Source organism: Larimichthys crocea, chromosome II, assembly GCF_000972845.2.
Source record: "Larimichthys crocea isolate SSNF chromosome II, L_crocea_2.0, whole genome shotgun sequence".
Classification (NCBI taxonomy): domain Eukaryota; kingdom Metazoa; phylum Chordata; class Actinopteri; family Sciaenidae; genus Larimichthys; species Larimichthys crocea.
This window is the reverse complement of record NC_040012.1, coordinates 4,848,250-4,874,065: the sequence shown is the minus strand read 5'-3', so window position 1 is coordinate 4,874,065 and position 25,816 is coordinate 4,848,250. Positions and strand designations below refer to the sequence as shown.

The following is a 25,816-nucleotide window of genomic DNA, read 5'->3' as shown; positions in this document are numbered from 1 at the left end:
ATTCTCCCAACCGCTGCCACTGACCTGCCGCAGTGTCTGGGGCATTTAAGTGGCAGCTGCCCCGCACAGTGGGGATTCTCAGAACTCTGAGAAAAAAAAATAAAAAATTATGTGGCCCTAATCTTCTTGCGTACATTCACAAGTGTCACAGTTTGCAAAGAAATAAATAGTTGGTAAATTTAGTTTAACTGGGTTTCTCAAAATCTATCACAGCTGTTGGTCTCTCTCTCTCTCTCTCTCTCTCTCTCTTTGTCTCTCTCTCATTTCTGAATTCACTTCTGTATCAACACGGAAACTAACTTCCTCATTTCATGTAACGTGCCAGAATGGAACATATTTTGCTCGTCTGTGCATCGGTGGTCTGTTTGTTCCAAGGTATGAAATCTATTCTCTTCTCTGGGTTGCCTCTTGTTTTCAAAGCATTAATTATTCTGACACCTTTTTGTTCCATTGTCAGAGTTTTTATTGTTTTGTATTGTTGGGATAGTCGCTCTCTCTTTTGATCTTTGCTCCATGTAAAGTCACTACAAATACAGAAAATGAATGAAACTAAAAGTTTAGAAATTTACAATGAATGAAAAAAAATATATAATTTATAATAAGTGAAACAGAGAGTTTGGTGAAGTATCACTGTCCGCTGATGTGTATGTGGGATTAACTCAAAATGAATGATGAATAAAAATGATAGAAGGAATAATCAGGTTATGGCTGCACAATCAGTGCTTGTTATTAGGATAGTGTCATCTGTGTGTATATACACTCATTTATATAAAATTTGGTTGATAATTGCAGTGGTGATAAGTGAAACAGAAAGAGTTTGGGTGAAGTATCACACATTCAGGTGGTCAAATGACTTGTCTTATAACTTGCTGGGATGGATTTCAGCACATCTGTTAGTAAGCTAGAAAACTCCTTCCAACCAAGTGAGATGATACATTCATAATTAAAGAAACTCAAGCTGTTATTAAAATTGAAATAAATGTACAAAGCTAAATAACATTATAAAGTTTTAGACGTGGGTGAGAAGAAGAGTGAGAAGACCTGCTGCAGTTTGACACCTTACCAATGAGACGGAAACCACTGACTGCAGAAGCGTGTGTGTGTGTGTGTGTGTGTGTGTGTGTGTGTGCAAGCATCATACATATGTCTAAATCTAAGTCTGTCAGTAACTTTTAAAGCCAACCTTTAATGACAGCGACAACATTTTCTTGCCTGTGCATCTATGATTTAGGCTTGGTAAAGTTTAAACTGCTTTACTAAGGTTAGAGAGAGATAAGAGCTACAATCAGGAACATGACTACGTGATTAATGGTTGTCATTTTTTAATCCATCTTTCTGTGTGGAGTTTCCTCTGTATGATGTATACATACATATACATTATGTTACCCATCTGTTGTGTCTATGGAGTGAGACAGCCCTCTGACCTCGGTTACCATAGTAATAATCAGAATGGTGCCCACTAAACACAAACATACAGAAAGTCATTGTCCCCAAATCAATCTAAGATTTAACAGTGACCTCAGGACAGATGCTTGACCCTGTGTAATATGTGACATGCTGGAATAAAAAGTCCCCTCACACTGTGCATAGAATAAGTTTACAATTTCATGTAACAAAGTCAAGAGGTAACTCCGCTTCTTTGTAATTCAGAAAAATAAAAGAAAGATGATAAATAAACTTAACACTGTGTAGAGGCAAATCCATATTGTATTTAAAATGTAGAAAACGGGTTCCCAGTATATAAAATAAGCATAAATTGAATGTTAAGTTTTGTAACATTTTTGTGTGAAATGATGTAGATTGGTTTGTAAAAAGAAAAAGAAATTATGCATTGATGTTTCACCTCTATCCTGAGGCCAGCTGTGTCATGAGACAAAGTCAGTTGAAGTAATTTTTCAAGACATTTTCAAGCTCTTGATAGACCTGTAACAGGTGCGTGAGGACCCGATTGCAGTAACCCAGACCACAGGATAGTTTGGTTTAATCTCTTCTTCAATAGTCTATTCAGCAAAAACAGGCTTAAACACAGAGTCTCTTGGGGCTGAGATATGTCTGACCTCTCAAACAGGTCCAGCAAGTTGATGAAATCCAGCAGTGTAGCAGGCAAACACCAGGAAGGGTTAAGACGGAGATCGTGGTCGGAGACAGAAAGCTGAAGAGTTTACCGGGAGAATGACAGGGCAGGTTAGTCATAGGCAGGCAGAGTCAGCAACCGGGGATCAGGCCAAGGGAAACTGCTGGAGAGTCTTGCATGGAGGCTAAGAACAATCTGGCAGTGAGTGTGTGAACCAGAGAGGCCTATATAGTGGCTTGACTCCTGATGAGGAGCTCAGGTGAACAGAGGCTGATGAGGTGGGACTGGCCGACAGGGAGAGTGGACCAGAGGGGGAGGAGAGTAATAATTCATCATTTTAAACTGATGTTTCACTGTGTTGAATCGTGTGAAAAGGAATAACATTCAGTATAACAGGCTCGCAAAAACATATTCTGATTGTGTGTGATTTGTATTGTATCACGTGTCTCCTGTTTTTACAGGGTCCAGTGCTGTGACTCCTGTGTTTGTGAAGAAGGGAGATGATCTGCTTCTGAATGTCACAAACGCTGATAATATTGATGATGATGTTGTTGTGTGGAACTTCAATAAAAAGGCTGTTTTAGTGAGATTTTTTCCTGATGGAAAACCAAAAGTCTCTGATGCTTACACTGGAAGGGTTGAGACTTCTGTGAAAAAATTCTCTGTGAAACTGAAGAATCTACAAGAGGCAGACAGTGGAGTTTATACTGCACGAGTGATAGGTGAAGTACAACAAACACTAGATGGATACAACGTCACAGTTCAAGGTAGGTCTGTTAACATTAACACTGAGAGACTTTCTGCTGCCATGTCTTTAAAACATCTCACACAAACTCTCCCTCCTCAGCTCCAGTGTCTCCAGTTGGACTGACAGTGGACTCTGTGTCCAGCAGCTCAGACTCCTGTAACCTCACTGTGACCTGCAGTACACAGGACTCTCACATCAGCAGCACTTTGAGATGTGACACTCAAACCTGCAGTCAGGAGGGAGGAGAGCGATCAGAGGTCACGACCTCTGGTGCTTCTCTCCATGTCTACCTGGAGAATGACTCCATCATCTGTAACCATAGCAACCAGGTCAGCTGGACCAAAAACATGATGGAGATCCAAGACTTCTGCCCTCAACATGTTGGTAAGACAAAACAGTCAAATAGTTGTTTGTGATAAAACAATAAATTAATTGGGTTTGTTACAAATAAAATGCATTTCTCATTGTATTTTTAGGACTGGGTAGGTCAGAGTAGGTAGAGTTGCTCTGGTGGTCAAAATTACCTCATTAATGAAACTGAACCATGTTGAACCAGCCAAAAGTATTTTCTTAGGCGGGAAATCATTTTTGTGTCCAGGGGAGGGAAATAAATTCTATTTATAATCAGCTTAATTTTTATAATTAAATAAAAAAATATTAAAAACAAACTGTAATGTATTTAATATCCTCTGAAAGTGACCTTTGGCTCTGCCCATTAAGATTTAATACAACAAATGATTATTAAATTATTTCTTCAGGGCATTTCTTAATTTTACAAACTTAATTTTTCCAGGTTCTCAACCATCACCATACATCTATGTGGTTGTTGTGGTTCTGATTCTCATCATTTGTGCAGGAGTCTGTTTTCTTCAACAGAGAGGAAAAAGTAAGTACAAAGTACAAAGTAATCCTTTTTGTTTACTGTACATGAACATTCTGTTCACACAAATTTATCATCTACCATACCCATAATCCCCCCTTTATGTTATTAGGTACAGTAATTACATAATCAACAAAATCTGTTGAAACTAATTTTGTAACAAACATCTGTATATATCTTATAACCTCTAGATGTAGATCTTTTTAATTGGATTATTTCATATTTCATTTTTTTCTCTTACCAGAACTGACTTTTCATTGAAGTAATTCAGATGCACAAAATCTGGATTCAATGTCTGTGCAGCTCAAATAACGTAAATGTAATGAAGCAGCAGAGATGATAAAGGTCTCAAAATGTAATGCAAAATATAATCAACATGTGATTTTTGTGACTGATCTGCAGATGAAAGAGAAAACATCGAAAATACAATATATGCCGTTCCTGAGACTCTCCAGCAGGGCGATCACAGTCCTCATGAGGTTGTTTATTCACTGTATATAAACCTGTGACTTCTTGCTACGTTAAGTTCTGCATCAATCTGCTGACCTGGAGTCCTGCTGCTTGCAAACGTCTCTGCTTGTGCTGCTTGCTCTTGTTGGACTCGATGAACCTGATGGCACGACCGTCTATCCAGACCTTATGCTCCCCATGTGTTTGTTTGTATTTTATTATAGTTGGTATAGTTCGCTGTGGCTTATATTTGTTTTTAGGCACACTGAATCCATGTCAAACAGCTTACTCTTCATTCATTCATTCATTCAATTCATTGTAATGTTATGAAGAACAGGGTTCTCGATTGTTTCACTGTTAATCATAGTGAGTTTACTTCACATGTTAATACAGTAACACCTGATTTGTTTTCCAGATGGGAGCTACAGCCCGACCAGCTCATCCAACAAATGATGCTTCAGGTCCTTCTCCAGTCTCTGAATACAGCCTTGTGGGTCTTCACTCTGGATCCACTGAGACTAGAGGGAACACTCTGCCAGAAAGCCTGTATGCTCAGATAGACAGGCCTGTGGGGAGGGCTGCAAAGAGACAGGAAAATGAGTAGAGAGAGCGAGGGGATGACATGCAGCACAGGACCACAGGCTGGACTGAAACCCAGGCCTCTGTCGTGAGGACTCAGGACTCTCTTATTGATTAGGTGTCAATAAGGGAACTGATAAAGAGTCTGACTGATAAACAGAATTGATAATATCCTTAGGTTACATGGGGTCACGTGTGGGCTTTGAGGTCCTCAACATATTGTATATTATTTACAAAGATTATTGAGTATTAATGCATAACACATAATCAAAACACATCAGCATTTATATTAAAGGTGTAAAATAGAATGATTTTACTCATCATCAAACTGTTCTTTAGTGCTGGCACTTATTTTATTTGAGAGAGTAATCTTGTACAGAAAGAAGTGTTGTGTCCATCGTTCATGTGTTTGTCACTTTATACCACTAGGCAGCGTTGTCATAAAGTAGGTGCAAGTTGAGACGCTGTATGGAAAGAGAGAGCAAAGAGAGCTGGCTGTTACTGAATGAATATTATTCTTCTAATGAGAGCTATGATTTGCTTCACTGTTAGGCTGAAATAAACAGTTCTTGTTAAGACTTGTGTGACTTTTAATCATGAGGTAGCACTACACAACACACTGAACCCTGTACAGAAGCTTGGTGGCAGCAGTAAAAGACCTGCAGCTATGAGGTGCCGTTTGTAAAGCGTCTTGCTCTGAAAATAACAGCAACATTTTGTCACATTTAGCTAAAAACAATGTTTAAAAAACTGGTTTGAATTTTTGAGAGTCACTTTTTTGCACATTTAGAACAATATTTGTGAACTTAGAGATATTTTAAATATTTAAATCCAAATGTTAAATGTAAAATCTAAATGCTAAATCTAAATGCTAAATCTAAATCCAAATGTTAGATATAAATCTAAATGTTAAATATAAATATAAATGTTAAATCTAAATGTTAAGTATAAATCTAAATATAAATGTTAAATATAAATATTAAATATAAATATAAATGTTAAATATAAATATAAATCTGAATGTTAAATCTAAATGTTAAAAATTACATCGCAACTCTAACTTTCCCTCTCCTAGCCACTCTACTATACAATGGTCCATCATACCTATTACATCTAAAGTTGAAGCTAATGTTTCGGGTGAAAACAAATATTTAGCTAAAATTCAATTCAAATGCCGGTAACCGGAAGTGCCAAAATAAAAGCTAGAAGAGGTCAGAGCGTGTTTTATATGGCAAATAACGAATAAAAACCCATCTTATCTGTGGAAATGGACTCTGGACTTGGATTATCGTGATAATAACTACCTAGATGAAACAAACACGTTTGGAGAAACTTTATTTGAAGAGTACTTTGAGTTTTTAGTGTCACTTTTATGAAGGGTGCGGGACTTATGACCTGTAGCCACTATAGCCAGCCACAAGGGGGCGCACTTGTGACTTGACTCATTTATTGACATGTTTGCAGAGGTATGTCCGACAGTGAAGGCGGGCGGGTGTAGACGATCCTACACCGCGAAAATTACAGACCAGTCAAAGTATTAGTTAGTTATATCACGATAATCCAAGTCCAAGAGTCCATTTCCCCGGATAAGAGGGTTTTATTCGTTATTTGCCACTATAACAACGCTCTGACCTCCTCGAGCTTTTATTTGGCACTTCCGTTACCGGCATTTTGAATTGTGAATTTAGCTAAATATTTTAGTTCACCCGAAACCATTTAGCTTCAAACATTTATATTTATATTTAGATTTAACATTTAGATTTATATTTAACATTTAGATTTAGATTTAGCATTTAGATTTTACATTTAACATTTGGATTTAAATATTTAAAATATCTCTAAGTTCACAAATATTGTTCTAAATGTGCAAAAAAGTGACTCTCAAAAATCCAAACCAGTTTTTTAAACATTGTTTTTAGCTAAATGTGACAAAATGTTGCTGTTATTTTCAGAGCGAGACGCTTTACAAACAGCACCCCATATGCAGCTGCAGTGTGACACTTCAACATATCTATCCAAGAGTAAATTTAGATTTGAATGTTTCCTATGGCAAAAAACAACATATGAAGTTAATGACTTTGTTCCTAAAATACAGCTGCAATAGATTAGAGGCGATATACCTTTAGGTTAATGGTGTTTATCAAACTGATCTCAGCTTCAAAAAGTTTCAGAAATCATCCTTGCATTCAAAATATTACAGACTAGACAGGAGTGAAATAAAAGCAGTGAGATAAAATTGTTTTTTTCAATCCTGATGTAAAAATACAAGTTGGCAGGTTCATTGTGACAGACTCATTGATAGTAGGAGTAGAATTATAGGATGGACCCATCACATTTTAGTGGATTTTGGTTGCAATGATCACTACATTGCGATTTAGCTTTTTATTACCTTTTTAAAAAATGTTAACTGCATTTTAGATATGTGTTTATTGAGATGAGCTGAAAGGGTCTTTTTTTCTTTTGTATAAAGATTCTAAGATGTCTTGACCCAGATATCCATTATCTATTTTCTGGATAAACTCTGGTTCCCCCAGACGGCCAGAGTCATTGTCTGTTCCCTCCAGAGGCTAAATCATCATCAGACGATAGCCAATGAGTTTCGAGACTGTTTTTTTGAATTAGTCTCTAATGTAGGGAGTGGTTTCAGAGAAAGAGGGTGTTTCAGAGCCGGAAGACAATAGAGTTGAAGTGCAGTTAAAATTCATACTTTTCTTACTTTAATTCAAGTGTTATCCGCAAGTGTCACAGTTTGCAAGAAAATAAATAATTGGTAAATATAGTTATAACACTGGGCTCGTCTATCACAGCTGTTGGTCTCTCTCTTTCTCTTCGTCTTAGCTTTTTCAGTTCACTTCCGTATGAGTAAGACTTCCTCATTTTGCGTTGCATTCATTTTACTAACATGAGCCAGGATGGAAAATATTTTGCTCGTCTGTGCATTGGTGGTCTGTTTGCGCCAAGGTAAAAACATATATTTTTTCTGTTTACAGCTATAGCCTTTACAAGGTAAAAACATATATTTTTTCTGTTTACAGCTATAGCCTTTAATAATCTGGTTGCTGCACTAAAACATCAGGGTAAAATACATTAAATGAGTGTGAGGGAGGAAGAACGTCAAGTGTAATGATGAACATGAGGCAGACGAAACAAAAGAAACAATAAAAACTGTTTAAGAAATGAAAAAGAAGAAGAAAAGAAGAAGATAAAAAGAATAAGAAGGGCTCAACAAAAAGTTTCTTGTATTTATGACAAATTGAAGAAAATAAGAACTTATCAAACGCTTTTGAAACATGTTCTCTTCTCTGGGTTGCCTCTTGTTTTCAAATCATTAATTATTCTGACACCTTCTCTTCCATAGTTTTTATGTTTGTGTGGAATTGACTCCAAAAAAAAGCACCACAGTAGATCAGTTTGGTAGAGACCGGGTACCGGCTTCCTTCATTTAATCTCTCTCTCTTACTCTCTGTCTTCCTGTCTCTTGAACGAAAATGAAAGCAAATAAATAAATATGAATGGCATGAAATTAAAATCGAAAGTTTAAACACAAATTTAAAATTCATAAAAATAAAAGTAATCAGATTTGGTTTACTCAATCTTGGTATTATGATTGTTTGGTACTTGTCTCATACTGTGGCGCTGAAATACCTGCACCAATCAGAGTAATAACGATAATATACTGTCAAAATTTTATATATATATATAATGGTATATATATATAGATATATATATATTACTATATGATATGATATATATATCTTCATATATATATATAGATATTATATATATATTAGATATATATATATAATATATCGAGTATGTGATTTGTAGTGTATCATGTGTCTCCTGTTTTTACAGGGTCCAGTGCTGTGACTCCTGTGTTAGTGAAGACGGGGGATGATCGCTTCGTGAATGTCACAGAAGCGGGTGATCTTGATGATTTTTGTTTGTGTGTGGCACTTCAATAAAAGGCTGTTTTAGTAGGAGATTTTTACCTCATGGCAAAACAAAAGTCTCTATGCTTACACTGGAAGGGTTGAGACTTCTGTGAAAAAAATCTCTGTGAAACTGAAGAATCTACAAGAGGCAGACAGTGGAGTTTATACAGCACAAGCAACAGGTGAAGTAGAACAAACACTGGTTGAATACAACGTCACAGTTCAAGGTAGGTCTGTTAACATTAACACTGAGAGACTTTCTGCTGCCATGTCTTTAAAACATCTCACACAAACTCTCCCTCCTCAGCTCCAGTGTCTCCAGTTGGACTGACAGTGGACTCTGTGTCCAGCAGCTCAGACTCCTGTAACCTCACTGTGACCTGCAGTACACAGGACTCTCACATCAGCAGCACTTTGAGATGTGACACTCAAACCTGCAGTCAGGAGGGAGGAGAGCGATCAGAGGTCACGACCTCTGGTGCTTCTCTCCATGTCTACCTGGAGAATGACTCCATCATCTGTAACCATAGCAACCAGGTCAGCTGGACCAAAAACATGACGGATATTCAACAGCCGTGCATTGATGCTGGTAAGACAAAGCAGTCAAATAGTTGTTTGTGAAACATAAATAAATTGGGTTTGTTACAAATATGTTTAAAATATGTTTAAAACACCTTTTTTTCAGGTTTAAAACAATCACACAAACATGTTATCACCTCTGTGATTGTTATAGTCGGGGTTCTCGCTGTCATTCTCATCATTTCTGCAGGAGTCTTTAAACTTCGACAGAGAGGAACACGTAAGTCCAAGCGTGCATTTTAACACAGAATTACAAAGTAAAAGCTCCAAAATCCTTTTTGTTTACTGTATTCTGTGCTCTAGCAAAGTTCATCATCTGCCATACCCATAAATCCCCCTTTATGTAATTCAACATAAAGTCAACAAAATCTGTTGAAACTAATTTTGTACCAAACATCTGTGTATCTTATAACCTCCAGATGTTATTTTTTAATGGGATTATTTCATCTTTAAAATTATTCTATTGCCAAGACTGATTTTTTATTGTAGAAATAGAGTAATTCAGACACACACAATCTGGACTCAATGTCTGTGCAGCTCAAGTAATGTAAATGTAATAAAAATGAAAGCAAAAGTTTTATCCCGCTGCATTTTCTTTCACAGTGAATACTGAGATTATTGTGAGCAGACTCTCAAGTGAAAGCCATGCTTTCCTTGTAGTAGTAAGTAAGTAAGAACCAGAAATCTTTTAGATTTTAAATCAAGAGAAGGAACAAGTGTAATTTACAATGTCTTTTTCTAAATGTCAAATACTGTATGTGATGTCAAAGTGATGTAAATGCTTTCTTTGTTTGCTTGTGTTTAAGTTGCATCCATGTCAAACAGCTTACTCTGCTCTTAATGGAAAACATAGAGCCATTTCATGCATGTTGGATAAAAATAAATATTCATTGTAATGTTATGAAGAACAGGGTTCTCGATTGTTTCACTGTTACTCATAGTGAGTTTACTTCACATGTTAATACCGTAACACCTGGTTTGTTTTCCAGATGGGAGCTACAGCCCGACCAGCTGATCCAACAAATGATGCTTCAGGTCCTTCTCCAGTCACTGAATACAGCTTTGTGGGTCCTCACTCTGGATCCACTGAGACTAGAGGGAACCCTCTGCCAGAAAGCCTGTATGCTCAGATAGACAGGTCTGGGGGGAGGGCTGCAAAGAGACAGGAAAACGGGTAGAGAGAGCGAGGGGATGACATGCAGCACAGGACCACAGGCTGGACTGAAACCCAACCTCTGTGGTGAGGACTCAGGACTCTCTTACTGATCAGGTGTCAATAAGAGAATAAGAGAGTGGCAAGATGATGGTAATAGTACTGATGCTATGATGGTAATGTTATTGTTAATAACAGTATATACAACAACAACAACAACACCACACATAGAAATGTGTCATATTAAGTCTGTGCAAGGTGTGCATGTGCACATAACGGCAGTATATAATATGTACATTGCAGTTATGTTATATCCTAACATTGACAGTAGACAGCAGCAGTATACAATGGATTAAACATATCCATTGTGACTGTAAATGTTTAAACAAATGTGAAAAAGTGTTGCTTCAGGTCCTTCCCTGAACTCTGAAAACCCAGAGAGAGAGACCCTGAAAAAAAGTCATGCTGGTGTTTAAGAGTCTGAAAGCAGTTGGAAAGAAGGACCTGTGGTAGCGCTCTTTCTTACATGGTGAGAGTAGCCGTCTGCTGCTGAAGGAGCTGTTTAAGGCCCCACAGTCTCATGCAGGAGGTGACAGGAGTTGTTGATGATGATTCATCTCCTCCACTTCCTCTGTGAAATCTAGAGGGAAGCCCCTCTTGACCAGTTTGTTGAGACTTGTTCTGTTCAGATGACTGCATAGAATAATTCATATGCACACTCCTATTGGTTAATTTCTACATGGTTATACATACATAGGAAACATGAGATTGTGTCTACCCTACCTCAAAAATTACAATGTTGTTTGCACTGTGTATTGTATTAGTTCAGGTTTTGCTTCATTTTAACAACAAGATAAGTTTTGTTCTTGCAATGAAAACCACTTCCTTTCTCGTGGCTCTGTATTTAACACCTGTCATATTTCTCTGAAAAATTAAACATATCCTTTGTGACTGTAAATGTTTACACTGAAAACAAATGTATAAAAGTGTTATTAAAAATATGCAAATCTAAAGTCAGTTTTCTGTTCTTTGTGCAGGCATTTTTGAGCACTTTGCATTGCATCAGTGATATATGGCAAAAAGACAAATGCAGAATTGAATGCAATACAATACATTAAGTTCAGGTATTATTCATTTTTAATTTTGTTATTCTTTAAACCAAGCGTCATTAAATGTTCATATTATTCAGTATGCATCAAGTGTATTCCCTAAGTATTTCCCACATAAGCACTAATACAATACAAAGAAAAACACTAGTGTAACTGACAAGTCAACTGCATGCATGTGATGCAAGTGTCCATACTACAAGATTATCACTTTATTTACTTTCATCTACTGTTGGCAGAGAGGAGATCTGATCCGTCGTTCATCTATTTGCCACTTTATACCACTAGAGAGCGCTGTCATAAAATAGGTACAAGTTGGGATACTGTATGGAGAGAGCAGGAGATGTCTGTAACTGGTTGTATCATATTATACTTCTAATGAGAGCTATAATTTGCTTAAATGTTAAGCTGAAATAAACAATTTGTGTTAAGACTTCTGTGACTTTTATTCATGAGGTAACACAACACACTGAACCCTGTACAGAAGCTTGGTGCAGCTGCAGTGTGACACTTCAACATATCTATCCCAGAGTAAATTTACATTTGAAAGTTTCCTATGGCAAAAAACAACATATGAAGTTAATGTTCCTAAAATACAGCTGCAATAGATTAGAGCGTATTTGCTTTTAGGTTACTGCTGTTTATTTAACTATCTCAGCTTTGAAAAGTTTCAGAAATTCAAAAGATTACAGACCAGACAGGAGTGAAATAAAAGCAGTGAGGCAAGTTGGCAGGTTCATTGTGACAGACTCATTTATTGTAAAGAATGAATTCACAAAGTATGCGATGGAAAGATGCAGCAGAGTTTGGAAAGAGTGTATTTGTCCCAGTACAAGGTGAGTCTTGGTCATGTCATTCTGTATTGTGCATTATTGTTGAGCCATGCCCACTAAAATGACAAAATCCATATTAAAGACTTATACATTATTAATACAGCACATACTACAGGTCACTCATCAGATATCTAACAATATGTAGAATGCAGAAATATATAGAAGGTCAAAGCAGGCAGATCGGTTACTTTTATAATTTTTTCTTCTTGAGCTTCTCCATGATATGAACAGTGATGACGGCGGACACCATGATGATCAGACCGACAGAGAACACGACTGTCTTCACCAGGCACACAGAGATACCTGCAGAGACACATACGAAATCCGAAACACAACAAACCAGCTCGTTTCATTACTACATGTGCAGTGCAGTTGTGTTTTACAGACTGTTAATAACAGTTTTATGCTGATGCATTGTTAATTTGGTGGTGTTGAACCTCGGCTTCTGTACTTTCTAGTTGAGTTTGTGTTTCATTGCAGCAGTGTTTAGTCATGTTCACAATGTGCTGACTCAGACATATAAAAGTTTTCCTAACTCCAAACATTGAATTATCATCAGTTAGTTGCTTACCAGCATGTTGAGGGCAGAAATCTTGGATGTTCATCATGTTTTCGGTCCAGCTGACCTGGTTGCTATGGTTACAGATGATGGAGTCATTCACCAGGTAGACATGGAGAGAAGCACCAGAGGTCGTGACCTCTGATCGCTCTCCTCCCTCCTGACTGCAGGTTTGAGTGTCACATCTCAAAGTGCTGCTGATGTGAGAGTCCTGTGTACTGCAGGTCACAGTGAGGTTACAGGAGTCTGAGCTGCTGGACACAGAGTCCACTGTCAGTCCAACTGGAGACACTGGAGCTGAGGAGGGAGAGTTTGTGTGAGATGTTTTAAAGACATGGCAGCAGAAAGTCTCTCAGTGTTAATGTTAACAGACCTACCTTGAACTGTGACGTTGTATTCTGCCAGTGTTTGTTCTTCTTGAGCTGTCACTCGTGCAGTATAAACTCCACTGTCTGCCTCTTGTAGATTCTTCAGTTTCACAGAGAATTTTTTCACAGAAGTCTCAACCCTTCCAGTGTAAGCATCAGAGACTGTTGGTTTGCCATCAGGTGAAAATGAGACTAAAATACTTTTTCTGAATTTCCACACAACAATAATAAAACGTTGAGGATCATCATCATCTGTGACATTCAGAAGCAGATCATCTCCCTTCTTCACAAACACAGGAGTCACAGCACTGGACCCTGTAAAAACAGGAGACACATGATACAATACAAATCACACACAATCATATTTTTTATTGTTATTCCTTTTCACATAATTAAACAGACTGAATCATCAATTTAAAACTGTGAAGTACATTCAGTTCATCATAGTTTGTCAAGAGCTGAAAATATCTTTAAAAATGTCTTCAACTGACTTTGTCTCATGACACAGCTTGCCTCAGAATAGAGGGATTTAAGAGGTGAAACTACAGTACGTAATTTCTTTATTTTTCTTTTCAACATCAGTGTAATGTAATAGTCTTGAGTTTGTTTCTGTGTTTCCTCTTTTATTTTGTAGTTCCACCTTGTCTGTCCTACTTCCTGTCTTGTTTGCTTTATTAATCCCACGACGGGGAAATTCTTTTTACATTCTTTTTTAGCCCTGACACACACACATGCAGTACAAGGGCTCACAGACATGTAATTTGGAGAGAGATGGTGGAGTGATGGGCAGCCCCCCTGAGGAGCGCCCAGCGAGCAGTTGGTGCCTTGCTCAAGGGGAAACCTCGGCAATCCCCAGGAGGTGAACTGGCACCTCTTCAGCTACCAGTCCACCTTCCATATTTTGGTCCATGTGGGACTTGAACTGGCCATCCTCTGGTTCCCAAGCCAAGTCCTATGGACTAATGTTAGGAGTCGTTGGTTTCAGTGTTCAGCACTGAAAAACAGACTGCTTTTCAGATGAGGAAGTTGAGTTCCTGTTGTCAGTCAGAAGTGATAAGTTTCACTCAACCTCAACAGTCCGGACTAAACCTCTTCAAACACACAACGGTCACATTAAAATTTACTTTTAGTCTTTAAGTCTTTAAGTCTAGGAGACTTTTATTAACTGAATGAAATCACTTTTATGTTTCCTTCCTTCTATGTTTCTTTGAAATCAATCACTCTTATATAATTACTTGGTTAATTTCTCCATCATTGCTGTTTGTAACATTTAATCAGACAGTGTTCTCATCCTACCTGGTGCCTCTATGCAGACCAGCAGTCCCAGTATCACAAAGATAGACATTATAGAGTCTCTGTCTGGTCGTCTTGACTTCAGTAATGTGTGTCTGTTCAGTTTTTGCTCTAGCAGATATACCACAGGGTTGAACTCGCTTATGTTTTTCCTGTCAAAACCACATACGCCTTCAACATATACGTATTCATGACAAGAGTAAACTAACTTCTCTGTTTTACTGTAGGAGATCTGTTGGTGTAGATTAAAATGATTCAGTTCAATATTTTGTCGAGGAAACATATTTGAATGTAAAAGTTGATTAAAACATGATAAACATGAGTACATTTATTTTGTTTCAACAAAAGCTGTAGGCTGCGTTTTGAATCTGAAAATATATTAGCAACAGGTCCAGAAAACATCTAACGTGGCCTCCTTCCTGCTGCTTAAGGACATCATTGATACAGCAGCTTTTATCTGCTCTCTGTCCCTCTTCAACACTAAAGTCTGGTCTGAAATAGGAGATCATTTGACTTGCACAGCAGGCCAAAGGGTTTTGTCTTTCCTGTTCTCTCAACAGACAAAAACCTCATGCTGTGACCACAGACTGACGCTGTCCTGAAACCTCCTCAATACAAATGGCATAAAGACCGTATCTTATGTTCTAACTTACATTGTCCTGGAGGAAGAGAAGCTCAGATGATTGTGGTTACTTCATAGTGTGGGAATAAAGGTTAACAAGGTTTGAAGAATCAGACACATTCAGTTCAGTTCAGGTGAATCAAACTGTCACATATAATCATAAAGGTACAATCACAGCGAAATGTAGCAAGAGTGTTGTGTATGTTTGTGTTCCAACTACAGTCTTACCTCAGAGTAGAAGGATTTTACTTATTATGAACTTTTCTTTACTGCTGGTACTTATTTTATTCAAGAGTAATCTTTTACAGAGAGAGGAGATTCACGTGTCTGCCACTAGAGAGCACTGCGGGTACAAGGTGAGATGCTGTATAGAGAGAGCAAGGGAGTCAAAAAGGCTACTACTGGAGACATTTGTGCTCATTCATTCCTCTACTGAGCGCTATGAGCTGCTGTCAGGCTGAAGCAAACGTTTCAACATATTTTTCCCAGAGTAAATTTAGATTTGAAACTTTCTGATGGCAGAAAACAACTTGTGAAGCTAATGACATTGTTTCTAAAATACAGCTGCAAAAGTTTAGAGCTTATTTTCTCTCCGGTGAATGATCTTTCTTCTTGAGCTTCTCCATGATATGAACAGTGATGACGGCGGACACCATGACGATCAGACCGACAGAGAACACGACTGTCTTCACCAGGCACACAGAGATACCAGCAGAGACACACTCTGAACCTGAAACACAACAAAACAGCCCGTGCTTTATTTATCCAGCACTTTGAAAGTGTATTTCAAATCAAAGTAATCAAAGTGTTGATTAATTCAGGTCCAAACCTTGACAGCTCAGTGCAAAGTATTTCAATTCTAAATATTGTGCTATAAATATACACTGCTACCTCCCTCTACTGGTGGAAACCCAGCTATTGCAATTGAATTTCACTATAGGCTGATTTTGGAGGCATGTGACGTATATAGTGACAGACTCACCGTCCACTCATATAAAACCAGGGTCTCCTGACTGCTATGTAGCCAAACTGAGACTCCCACACAGACACACACTTAGATGACGTAGACTGTCTTGCTTTCTTAGCTAATGTTGTGCTTCATGTGACTGTCAGAGCTCGAGAGGACTCTGAGTTTTTTATATTTCGCTGGGAGAGAGGGAGCCAGCAGAATTTAGGAGTTTAGTTCAACTTAAAAAACAGCTACAATAGTTTTCCTAACTCCAAACTTTGAATTATCATCAGTTAGTTGCTTACCAGCATGTTGAGGGCAGAAATCTTGGATGTTCCTCATGTTTTTGGTCCAGCTGACCTGGTTGCTATGGTTACAGATGATGGAGTCCTTCACCAGGTAGACATGGAGAGAAGCACCAGAGGTCGTGACCTCTGATCGCTCTCCTCCCTCCTGACTGCAGGTTTGAGTGTCACATCTCAAAGTGCTGCTGATGTGAGAGTCCTGTGTACTGCAGGTCACAGTGAGGTTACAGGAGTCTGAGCTGCTGGACACAGAGTCCACTGTCAGTCCAACTGGAGACACTGGAGCTGAGGAGGGAGAGTTTGTGTGAGATGTTTTAAAGACATGGCAGCAGAAAGTCTCTCAGTGTTAATGTTAACAGACCTACCTTGAACTGTGACGTTGTATTCATCCAGTGTTTGTTCTTTTTCAGCTATCACCCCTGCAGTATAAACTCCACTGTCTGCCTCTTGTAGATTCTTCAGTTTCACAGAGAATTTTTTCACAGTAAACTCAACCCTTCCAGTGTAAGCATCAGAGACTAATAATTCACCTTGATGTGAAACTGTGACTAAAACTGTTTCTTTGAATATCCACACAAAAACAAAAAAACGTTGAGGAACATCTTCTGTGACATTCAGAAGCAGATCATCTCCCTTCTTCACAAACACAGGAGTCACAGCACTGGACCCTGTAAAAACAGGAGACACATGATACAATACAAATCACACACAATATATGTTTCAACCTAGAACCTAAAATTATTCTTATCGTGTGTTTATAGGCATACACACATACAAGTGTCACTCAACATTCTAGTAACGTGTTTTTATTTTAAAAAATGTATTTTTGTTGTTGTTTGTTGCACGTACAAAACTCTGCATGAAGCGAACCGTTACTACTATTACTCACTGCAACATTACTATTACTAGCAATGCAAATAAATCTTGACACAGATTGCCTGAGGCTAGACGTGATGCTAAAACCCAATGAAGGTAAAGTTTTACTCAGTCTTTGTCTTTTCTACTCTGCGGTCTTTAAACCTCAACGCTTTGCTGCTTTGCTCCGTCTGTCAAAGTGGCTTTGACCAAGAACTTTAAATTGTTCTCACCAGGTGTGTACAGGAGGGAAACATGAGCTGCTTTTCAACTAATTCTTAAACTGTTAACTTTACGTCAACACAAAGAAATAAAGACATATTTACTGAATGTTTCCTTCCTCTGAAATTCTCTGAAATCAATCTCTCTGATATAATTACATCATTCATTTCTCCATCATTGCTGCATTTATTAATAACATTTAATCAGACAGTGTTCTTATCCTACCTGGTGCCTTTATGCAGACCAGCAGTCCCAGTATCACAAAGATAGACATTATAGAGTCTCTGTCTGGTTGTCTTGACTTCAGTAATGTTTGTGTGGTCTGTTTTCCATCATACAGATACAGCACGGGGTTAGAGTCATTGTGTTTTTCCTGTCAAAACCACAAGGCTTCAGAATGTTAACATGTCCACGACATGAATAAATTAACTTCTCTGTTTTACTGTGTGAGAGCTGTTGATGAAGATGAAGATATAATCAAAGCCTTTGTCAAGAAAAACATGATAAACATGAGTACATTTATTTATTTTGTTTCAACAAAAGCTGTAGGCTGTGTTTTGAATCATTTCAAAAGATATTAGCAGCATTTATGTTTATTTAACATAAGAGAAACTAGTTTTGGATGTTCCATCAGAGTTACTCTGAAAAGTGAAAGACGCCTGTAGTAGCTGGAAACAGACAAAAGTCAGACTTTTGTTTTTTTAAAGCTGGCTGTTTAATTTGACGTGTCATATTCTAGCACTTTGCATTACACTGTGACACACAGGACACATAGGAAAAAGTCAGTGCCAGACTGAATGCAGGTCACATCAGAATATATTTTGTTTAAAACAAACAAAAGGTCCAAAAAAAACATCTAACGTGGCTTTCTTCCTGCTGCTTAAGGACATCATTGATACATCATCTTCTATCTGCTCTCTGTCCGTCTTCAACACTAAAGTCTGGTCTAAAGTCAGAGATCATGTGACCTTGACTGTAGGCGAAACAAAAAAAAAAAAAAAAAAAACCGTCCTGCTGTTTTGTGCTGCATTAGTGCTAGTTCAATTTAAGTTCACTGACTTGACACGGGTATATTCTGAAAGCAGGAAACCACAGACTGATGCTGTCCTGAAACCTCCTCCTTCATCTGACCTTTGTGCTCTCAATACAAATAGAATGACTTAAATGAACTTTATTTTTTCATATAGCACCTTTCATACCCAATTGTAGCCCAAAGTGCTTTGCGGAACAGAGTAAAAACAGAAATAGACAATAGAGCAGTTTCATAAAAAACTAGAAATTAAAAGAAAAAGTAGAAACATAAAACTGCAACAATAAAACAAATAAGAAAAGAACCTATAGGATAAAAAGCATAACATAACAGAATGAGTACTATATGATGTTATAACCTGCATCATCTCGGAGTATGCAAAGCTCATATCAAACGTAGAGAAAGGAGAGTGTATTTGATCCAAGTACAAGCTGAGTCTTGGCAGAAATAAAGCACAAGTCATGTTATACTGTACTGTGCATTACTGTTAAGCCAAGCCCACTCAATCATGAAATATCAAACAGTATGCAGAATAAATATAAAAGGTCAAAGCAGGCCTGATTAGTTAGTAGAAATCTCTTTCACTCTTTTTCACAATTTTTTCTTTTTGAGCTTCTCCATGATATGAACAGTGATGACGGCGGCCACCATGACGATCAGACCGACAGAGAACACGACTGTCTTCACCAGACACACAGAGATACCTGCAGAGACGAAACCTGAAACACAACAAAACAGCTCGTTTCGTTACTACATGTGCAGTGCAGTTGTGTTTTACAGACTGTTAATAACAGTTTTATGCTGATGCATTGTTAATTTGGTGGTGTTGAACCTCAGCTTCTGTACTTTCTAGTTGAGTTTGTGTTTCATTGCAGCAGCGTTTAGTCATGTTCACAATTTGCTGACTCAGACATATAAAAGTTTTCCTAACTCCAAACTGAGAACTATCATCAGTTAGTTGCTTACCAGCATGTTGAGGGCAGAAATCTCGGATGTTCGTCATGTTTTCGGTCCAGCTGACTTGGTTGCTATGGTTACAGATGATGGAGTCATTCACCAGGTAGACATGGAGAGAAGCACCAGAGGTCGTGACCTCTGATCGCTCTCCTCCCTCCTGACTGCAGGTTTGAGTGTCACATCTCAAAGTGCTGCTGATGTGAGAGTCCTGTGTACTGCAGGTCACAGTGAGGTTACAGGAGTCTGAGCTGCTGGACACAGAGTCCACTGTCAGTCCAACTGGAGACACTGGAGCTGAGGAGGGAGAGTTTGTGTGAGATGTTTTAAAGACATGGCAGCAGAAAGTCTCTCAGTGTTAATGTTAACAGACCTACCTTGAACTATGACGTTGTATTTCAGTGTTTGTTGTACTTCACCTATTGCTTGTGCAGTATAAACTCCACTGTCTGCCTCTTGTAGATTCTTCAGTTTCACAGAGAATTTTTTCACAGGAAACTCAACCCTTCCAGTGTAAGCATCAGAGACTTTTGTTTCGCCAAAAGGTGAAAATGTGGCTAAACTATTTTCTCTGAATTTCCATGCAACAATAATAAAACGTTGAGGAACATCATCATCTGTGACATTCAGAAGCAGATCATCTCCCTTCTTCACAAACACAGGAGTCACAGCACTGGACCCTGGAAAAACAGGAGACACATGATACAATACAAATCACACACACAAAATGTTTCATGGTTTATCAAAGCTGGAAAAAGTTAAAGTTAAAAATGCCTCAAACTGACTTTGTCTCATGACACAGCTTGCCTCATGATAGAGGGATTTCACAGGTGAAACAAGTCTTTTGTTTGGCCAAAAATGTTCAGAAAAGTTTATATAATACCATTTTGTCATAAAGACCTCAATATTTTCCTCACATATGTTTTAGCTCACTAGCCCAGTTAATGTTAGGAGTCGTTGGTTTCAGTGTTCAGCACTGAAAAACAGACTGTTTTTCAGATGAGGAAGCTGAGTTCCTGTTTTCAGTAAGAAGTGATAAGTTTCACTCAACCTCAACAATCCTGACTAAACCTCTTCAAACACACAACGGTCACATTAAAATGTACTTTTAGACAGTTTAAGTCTTTAAGTCTAGGGGACTTTTATTAACTGAATGAAATCACTTTTATGTTTCCTTCCTTCTATGTTTCTTTGAAATCAATCGCTCTTATTTAATTACTTGGTTCATTTCTCCGTCATTGCTGTTTGTAACATTTAATCAGAGAGTGTTCTCATCCTACCTGGTGCCTCTATGCAGACCAGCAGTCCCAGTATCACAAAGATAGACATTATAGAGTCTCTGTCTGGTTTGTCTTGCTGGACTTCAGTATTTTTTGTGTGGTCTGTGATCACTCTTACGATGTTGGAAAATTCACTTCCTATTCAAAGTTCCTCTTTAAGCACTATTAAAGAAATAAGTAGTTTTGTGTATTGCACCAGAGATCATTTTCATGTTTGGTTCCGAGGCAATTAAATATTTTGCAAAGCGTGAGAAAAGAAGAGATTGTATACACTACATAATATAATGTGTACTATACTATACCAGTACTATACTATGAACTATATCGTGTTTGTGTAAGTTAACTTGTTTAACACGTTTCTTCTTCATAGCTTGATATGTAATACTTCTTGAAACACATTACTCTGAAAAATGAAAGATACTTGTGGTCTCTGTAAATTTCCAACAAACAACAATGAATCTGCAAAACTATCTGTACACAGTAATCATTCTGCGTTAGGAAACAGGAATAAAACTCACAGAAAATCAAACAATGGTAAAACTTAATGCAGTCATTATATTTAATTTGTCCTGATCTGTTGAGATTTTTTCTTTGCACCAATGATATATAACAAAAAGACACATTTAAATACGGTTCACATAAGAATAGGTGAGAAAAAAACTTGCACGTGGCCTCCTACAGTATAAGAACAGAAGTGATACACCAGGTTTCATCTGCTCTCGTCCCTCTTCAACACGCCGAGAAATTCATGTATCATCTTTACTTCACCGGCTTCACCAACGTTTAGTTTGAGTCAACTTGACACTGACAGCTTGTGTTTGTTTTATTCATTTTAATATTAGAATAAAAGTTGCTAAACCATCCATCTGATTAATCTGGTCTTAAAACGGTGCAGCATGTAGCTATATGTATCCGAAGTCAGATTTGGTGTGCACACATCAACTGCATTGTTGCCAAAGCTCAACAGTGCAGTTGCACATCTGGGGTTTTCTAAACTTTTGCAACATCATGACCATTCTCAGACACGCCTACCGGCAGCAGACGATGGGCGAGCTTTAGGATTAGGCAGAAGAAGTTCAGACACACAGTACGGGCTAAAAGCAAGGCAGCTGCAGGAAAACATACATTATGCAACATGCATAATGTGTAAACTCATAGGTTTATATCACCACCTCATCATTAGGGCACACGTAGATCTGACTATAGTTACATTTGTGATTTCCATGAAATGAATGTGTTGCATGTGGCTTTTTTCTTCCAGCTGCAACCCTGAGGGTGTGAAACGTTGGAGTAAATCTATTGGTACAAGAAGTCTAAGTACAACCCTGGATTCTGAGGTTAAACCTGAGGTCACTAACCCCAAATCCTGCTTCACAGTACAAGCCTCAGCGCTTTCAGGACTGTCAACCAAACACAGACAAGAAATCAGCTGTTAAAGTGCATAATTTGTTTTTAATGTTTAATGAATCCTCTCTAACTTGTTCTAATTGACATTTTGGTTTTTATTTACAATTGTGGTACTGTGCGTGAAGCCCTGTGGGAAGTGTTTTTTGTCGTGGTTCTATTAATAGTCAAATGATGGTTTTACATTGCTACCTTTTGCATATCACAACATCCGACAGTGTTTACAGCGCGTAGAGGTTTTCTTCCCAGCGTGAATCGTTTCATCCTGACGTGAAACCAAGCCAAGTACGTCGAACAAACATCGACAGACTTGTGCTTTGATGCATCATCTGCATTTTGATGACATACAAGTCACTCATAATCTTTCCCAATCCTCCATACGCAGACCTCAAACCCATGAAGCTGAAGAACAAATCTCTCCTTGCTTCACGCTCCAGGTAGGAATGCCAGCGTGATGCCTTCCAACAGCACACCCCATGTTTCCGTTCCATGTTGCCAGTTTGCAGTGTTTCGCCACTCATTGTTAGTCCGCTGTCTTTTCTTATTCACAGATGCTGCGTGAATTTAAGGAAGTGCTATCTACTCAGACTCCAGCCCTGGACTCAAACCAAAAGCAGTTCACACACATTCTGGTCTGTTATAGCCTCATCAGATGCATCTCTCTAAACTCTTTGTGGGAGAAGAGGCTTTAGCAGCATTAACACTGAGGAGGAATAATCTGCCAACAGTTTTTCACTAATCAGCAGGGATTTTTAGACCATGACTCAAATAATCCATCTTCAAACAGGAGGACGGATGCAACTTGGATCCTATCCTGAATACATTTGCATTATAAATTGCATATAAAGGAACACTATCGAGCCAGGAATCCTCATTGTTGTCCACTCCATTTATTCATATCAGCTACAGTGGATTCAGTTCATATTTCAGAAAGTCAAACGTGATATGTTCTAACATGTTACTCGACTACTATCAGGCAAATCAACGGGTTCTGTTTGTTAAACCAGAGGACAATGTTGATCATCCGTCAAAACCAGACATCTGGTGTCTGAGATCACAACAGCGGGGCCATCAATTAAAGGCAGATCAGTGTGATTTATGAGCCGCTCAGGATGTATGTACAAAGGTCAGTTTTAATTGGACTCGTGTAGGAGTTGAGGGATTTTAAAAAATTTCAAGACTGACCTTTTAATATAGCATCCCGGTGAGGTTATTTCCAGTGCCCAAAAACATTGCTCCTCAATGTTTAATGAAACCCCAGTCCAGATGTCTGTCTGAGCTGTTTACATTCATCTTCTGTTTTTATATAAAGGGAGGAGGAGGAGGAGGAGGAGGTCAGGGAGGATCTCTGAACTGATCTTTTAAAACACGTGTGGATGCTTCACTGCAAGATAATCACAATTATATGCACTCACTCATAATGTAAATGGTACAAGTTGAACAACATCATTGGTGAGGAAACTGATTTAATGCTTAAAGGCCAGAAACCTTTGTCTGTCATTTGATTTGTTGGTTGTCTGACATTACTTGTGTAATGCGGTTTGTGTGTTTACCTAAGAGTTTCCTGTTCTCGTGTCTCTCTCAACAAAGAGATGAACCAACATGATGAAATACAGTTAAATAATGATACAAATGATCAGTGATGTTAGTTTGGGTCTGGATATTCTTATATAGCAGTTTTCTTTTCCTTCTTTTAGTTTGAGTTTTGTGCTTAAACAAACATTTAAATATATTTTATTCGTGAAAATGGTCGGGTTAAAAGGACATGAAATATCCCCTAGCAACAACTTTCATCCACAAATCTTGTCATTGGCAACAAACCCCAAAGATGCACGTCGAGCCAAACCCTGATTTGTAATCAAGTCGTATCCAAAGTGTCTGTCTCGTTTCCCTCTGTCCCTGAACCCAACGGTCCACGTCAGTACAGTTACACCAAGGACATCTATTATGAGTCACATCATCGTCTGCTTCAGTAATAAATAATTGCCCACATCCTAATTTACTCCTGTCCCTTCCCTTTTTCCAATCACGGCTCAGTACCGCTCTCCCACCACAAGATGGTGACAGCATGAAGCGGAAGAAGAAGAAGAAACCCACAAACCGCTTGACAACTTCTCTGCCTCGGAGACACAAAGCCAGTGACATCATCTGCGGAGGGACAGAGGGTGTGCGAAGGACAAATGTCTTGAAATGCATTACATCATTCTCCACTAATATGATAATATATCTCAGGCGATGAGTGCGGTGCCAAGTATGAGAGGGGCCATAATCCATACAACGACCGCTTCGAATGTGAACAAGGGGATAAAATGGAAGTGGTGCTGAAGGGGGAGGTGGGGATGAGGATGAGGGGGGTCTGCTGGAGTCGGGGGTGCAGTGCTGAAGGTTATTCCAGACATTACTCCTCAATGAGAGCAGGAGGAGAGAGGAGACCATCATCACTATTGCACACTGAGTAAAGACGAGGCAGGGGAGGCTGTCTGTCTTCTGTCCTTGTCTTTCTTTTTCCTGCCATGTCTGTTATTTCTTTCTTGCTTTCGTTTTTTTCCTCCACCCTCGTTTTTTTTTCTTTTCTCCCTGTCACTCACAAGAGAGGAGAGGAGGAGAGGAACGGTAAGAGGAGTGTGGGGAGGTGATGAGACGAAGGCGGGTGAGAGAAACAGAGAGGAGAGGGGAGAAGGACCGAGAGGTAGGAAAGAGGGGAGAGATGAAGAGATGTAAGAGGTGAAAGAGCGACTGAGAGAGGAGGCAATGATAGGGGATGGGAAGAATGGAAGAAAGGAGGATGGAGAGAGGATGAAGTGAGAGAAAAGGGGGAGAGGAGGAGAAGGTTTGCAAAACCTGAAAAGAGGAACGAGGATGACTGTGGAAGACAGGGAGAGGGAGCGAAGATGAAAGACGAGGAGAGGAGGAAAAAAGTTGCAGTGATGTGAGAAGTACTGACAACATGAGGCGTGGGGAGGAGTAAAGAGAGGAGAGGACAGGAGCAGCGGAGGTGAAGGGAGGACGTAGGAGAGGGGAGGAAACGGACAAGACGTTTAGAAGATGTGAAAGGAGGTCTGAGAGAGGGGAATAGGAGAGGATGGAGAGCAGCAAAAGGTTGGAGAGGTGAGAGAAGGACTGACAACATGTGGTGAAGAGGTGAACGGGGAAAAAAAAAAGGTGAAGTCAGGATGAAGGAGAGGAAAAAAGGAAGGAGACTGAGGATATGTGGTTAGAGGAGAAGGGTGGAGGAGTCTGGAGAGAAAAAGGAGAAGAGAGAAGAAATGGTGAAAGGAGGACAGAGACGGTGAGGAGGAGGAAGAGGGAGAACAGACAAAAGGGGAAGGAAGAACTGGGGAGACTGAGGGAGGGAAAAGGAGGAGAGGGAAAAGCAAAGGACTGAAAAAATGAGATGTGGAGATGTGGTCGAGGAGCTGAGGAGACAAGGCAAAAGCAGAGGAGAGAAGGAGACACGTGGATAAAAACAAGAAAGGAAAGAGGAGAGGAGAGGCTAAAGAAAAGGAGAGCTGCTAGGGACAAGTCAAAGGAAAGATGTTTGGAAAAAGAGATAGACGAGATGAGATGAGACAAGAGAGGAGGAGACGAAAAAGAAGACAGGAGGATTCATATAATGAGAAAGAGGAGACATTTGTCTT

The 25,816-nt window shown here is 38.8% G+C and overlaps 2 protein-coding genes across 7 annotated transcripts; one reads left to right on the top strand and one right to left on the bottom strand.

The window, feature by feature from the left end:
• The first annotated feature begins 282 nt into the window (after positions 1-282).
• LOC109140117 (uncharacterized) lies at positions 283-10,479 on the top strand. Of its 3 annotated transcripts, none has more exons than XM_027290025.1 (6): positions 283-375; positions 2,536-2,841; positions 2,922-3,206; positions 3,616-3,708; positions 4,105-4,181; positions 10,235-10,479. In XM_027290025.1, the coding sequence occupies exons 1-6, from the start codon at positions 327-329 to the stop codon at positions 10,421-10,423; spliced, it is 999 nt and encodes a 332-aa protein (XP_027145826.1). In that variant the 5' UTR covers positions 283-326; the 3' UTR covers positions 10,424-10,479. The 3 variants fall into 3 exon arrangements, 2 of the variants coding, with proteins under 2 accessions (XP_027145826.1, XP_027145822.1); XM_027290021.1 differs by lacking the exon at positions 10,235-10,479 and adding an exon at positions 4,568-5,307; XR_003464028.1 differs by lacking the exons at positions 283-375; positions 2,536-2,841; positions 2,922-3,206; positions 3,616-3,708; positions 4,105-4,181 and adding exons at positions 8,687-8,893; positions 8,974-9,255; positions 9,352-9,465 and having other exon boundaries at positions 10,235-10,343.
• A 1,760-nt stretch (positions 10,480-12,239) lies between these two features.
• LOC109140113 (uncharacterized) lies at positions 12,240-20,896 on the bottom strand. Of its 4 annotated transcripts, XM_027272453.1 has the most exons (5): positions 20,775-20,879; positions 16,799-17,101; positions 16,434-16,718; positions 14,561-15,909; positions 13,445-13,579 (listed from the first exon to the last, which is right to left on the bottom strand). In XM_027272453.1, exons 1-4 carry the CDS (start codon positions 20,821-20,823, stop codon positions 15,761-15,763), a joined length of 786 nt encoding a protein of 261 aa, XP_027128254.1. In that variant the 5' UTR covers positions 20,824-20,879; the 3' UTR covers positions 13,445-13,579; positions 14,561-15,760. The 4 variants fall into 4 exon arrangements, with proteins under 4 accessions (XP_027128244.1, XP_027128254.1, XP_027128248.1 ...); XM_027272443.1 differs by lacking the exons at positions 16,434-16,718; positions 16,799-17,101; positions 20,775-20,879 and adding exons at positions 12,240-12,640; positions 12,909-13,193 and having other exon boundaries at positions 13,274-13,579; positions 14,561-14,848; XM_027272447.1 differs by lacking the exons at positions 13,445-13,579; positions 16,434-16,718; positions 16,799-17,101 and adding exons at positions 19,507-19,791; positions 19,872-20,174 and having other exon boundaries at positions 15,244-15,909; positions 20,775-20,896.
• Positions 20,897-25,816: the final 4,920 nt, after the last annotated feature.

Coding starts and splice junctions, on each gene's coding strand:
- LOC109140117 (XM_027290025.1), top strand. CDS start 327: ATGGAACATATTTTGCTCGTCTGTGCATCGGTGGTCTGTTTGTTCCAA. Junction 376..2,535: donor GGTGGTCTGTTTGTTCCAAG/GTATGAAATCTA, acceptor CTGTTTTTACAG/GGTCCAGTGCTGTGACTCCT. Junction 4,182..10,234: donor GCGATCACAGTCCTCATGAG/GTTGTTTATTCA, acceptor TTTGTTTTCCAG/ATGGGAGCTACAGCCCGACC.
- LOC109140113 (XM_027272443.1), bottom strand. CDS start 14,840: ATGTTTCCTCGACAAAATATTGAACTGAATCATTTTAATCTACACCAA. Junction 13,194..13,273: donor ATACAACGTCACAGTTCAAG/GTAGGTCTGTTA, acceptor CTCCCTCCTCAG/CTCCAGTGTCTCCAGTTGGA. Junction 12,641..12,908: donor TTTCTGCCCTCAACATGCTG/GTAAGCAACTAA, acceptor GTGTCTCTGCAG/GTATCTCTGTGTGCCTGGTG.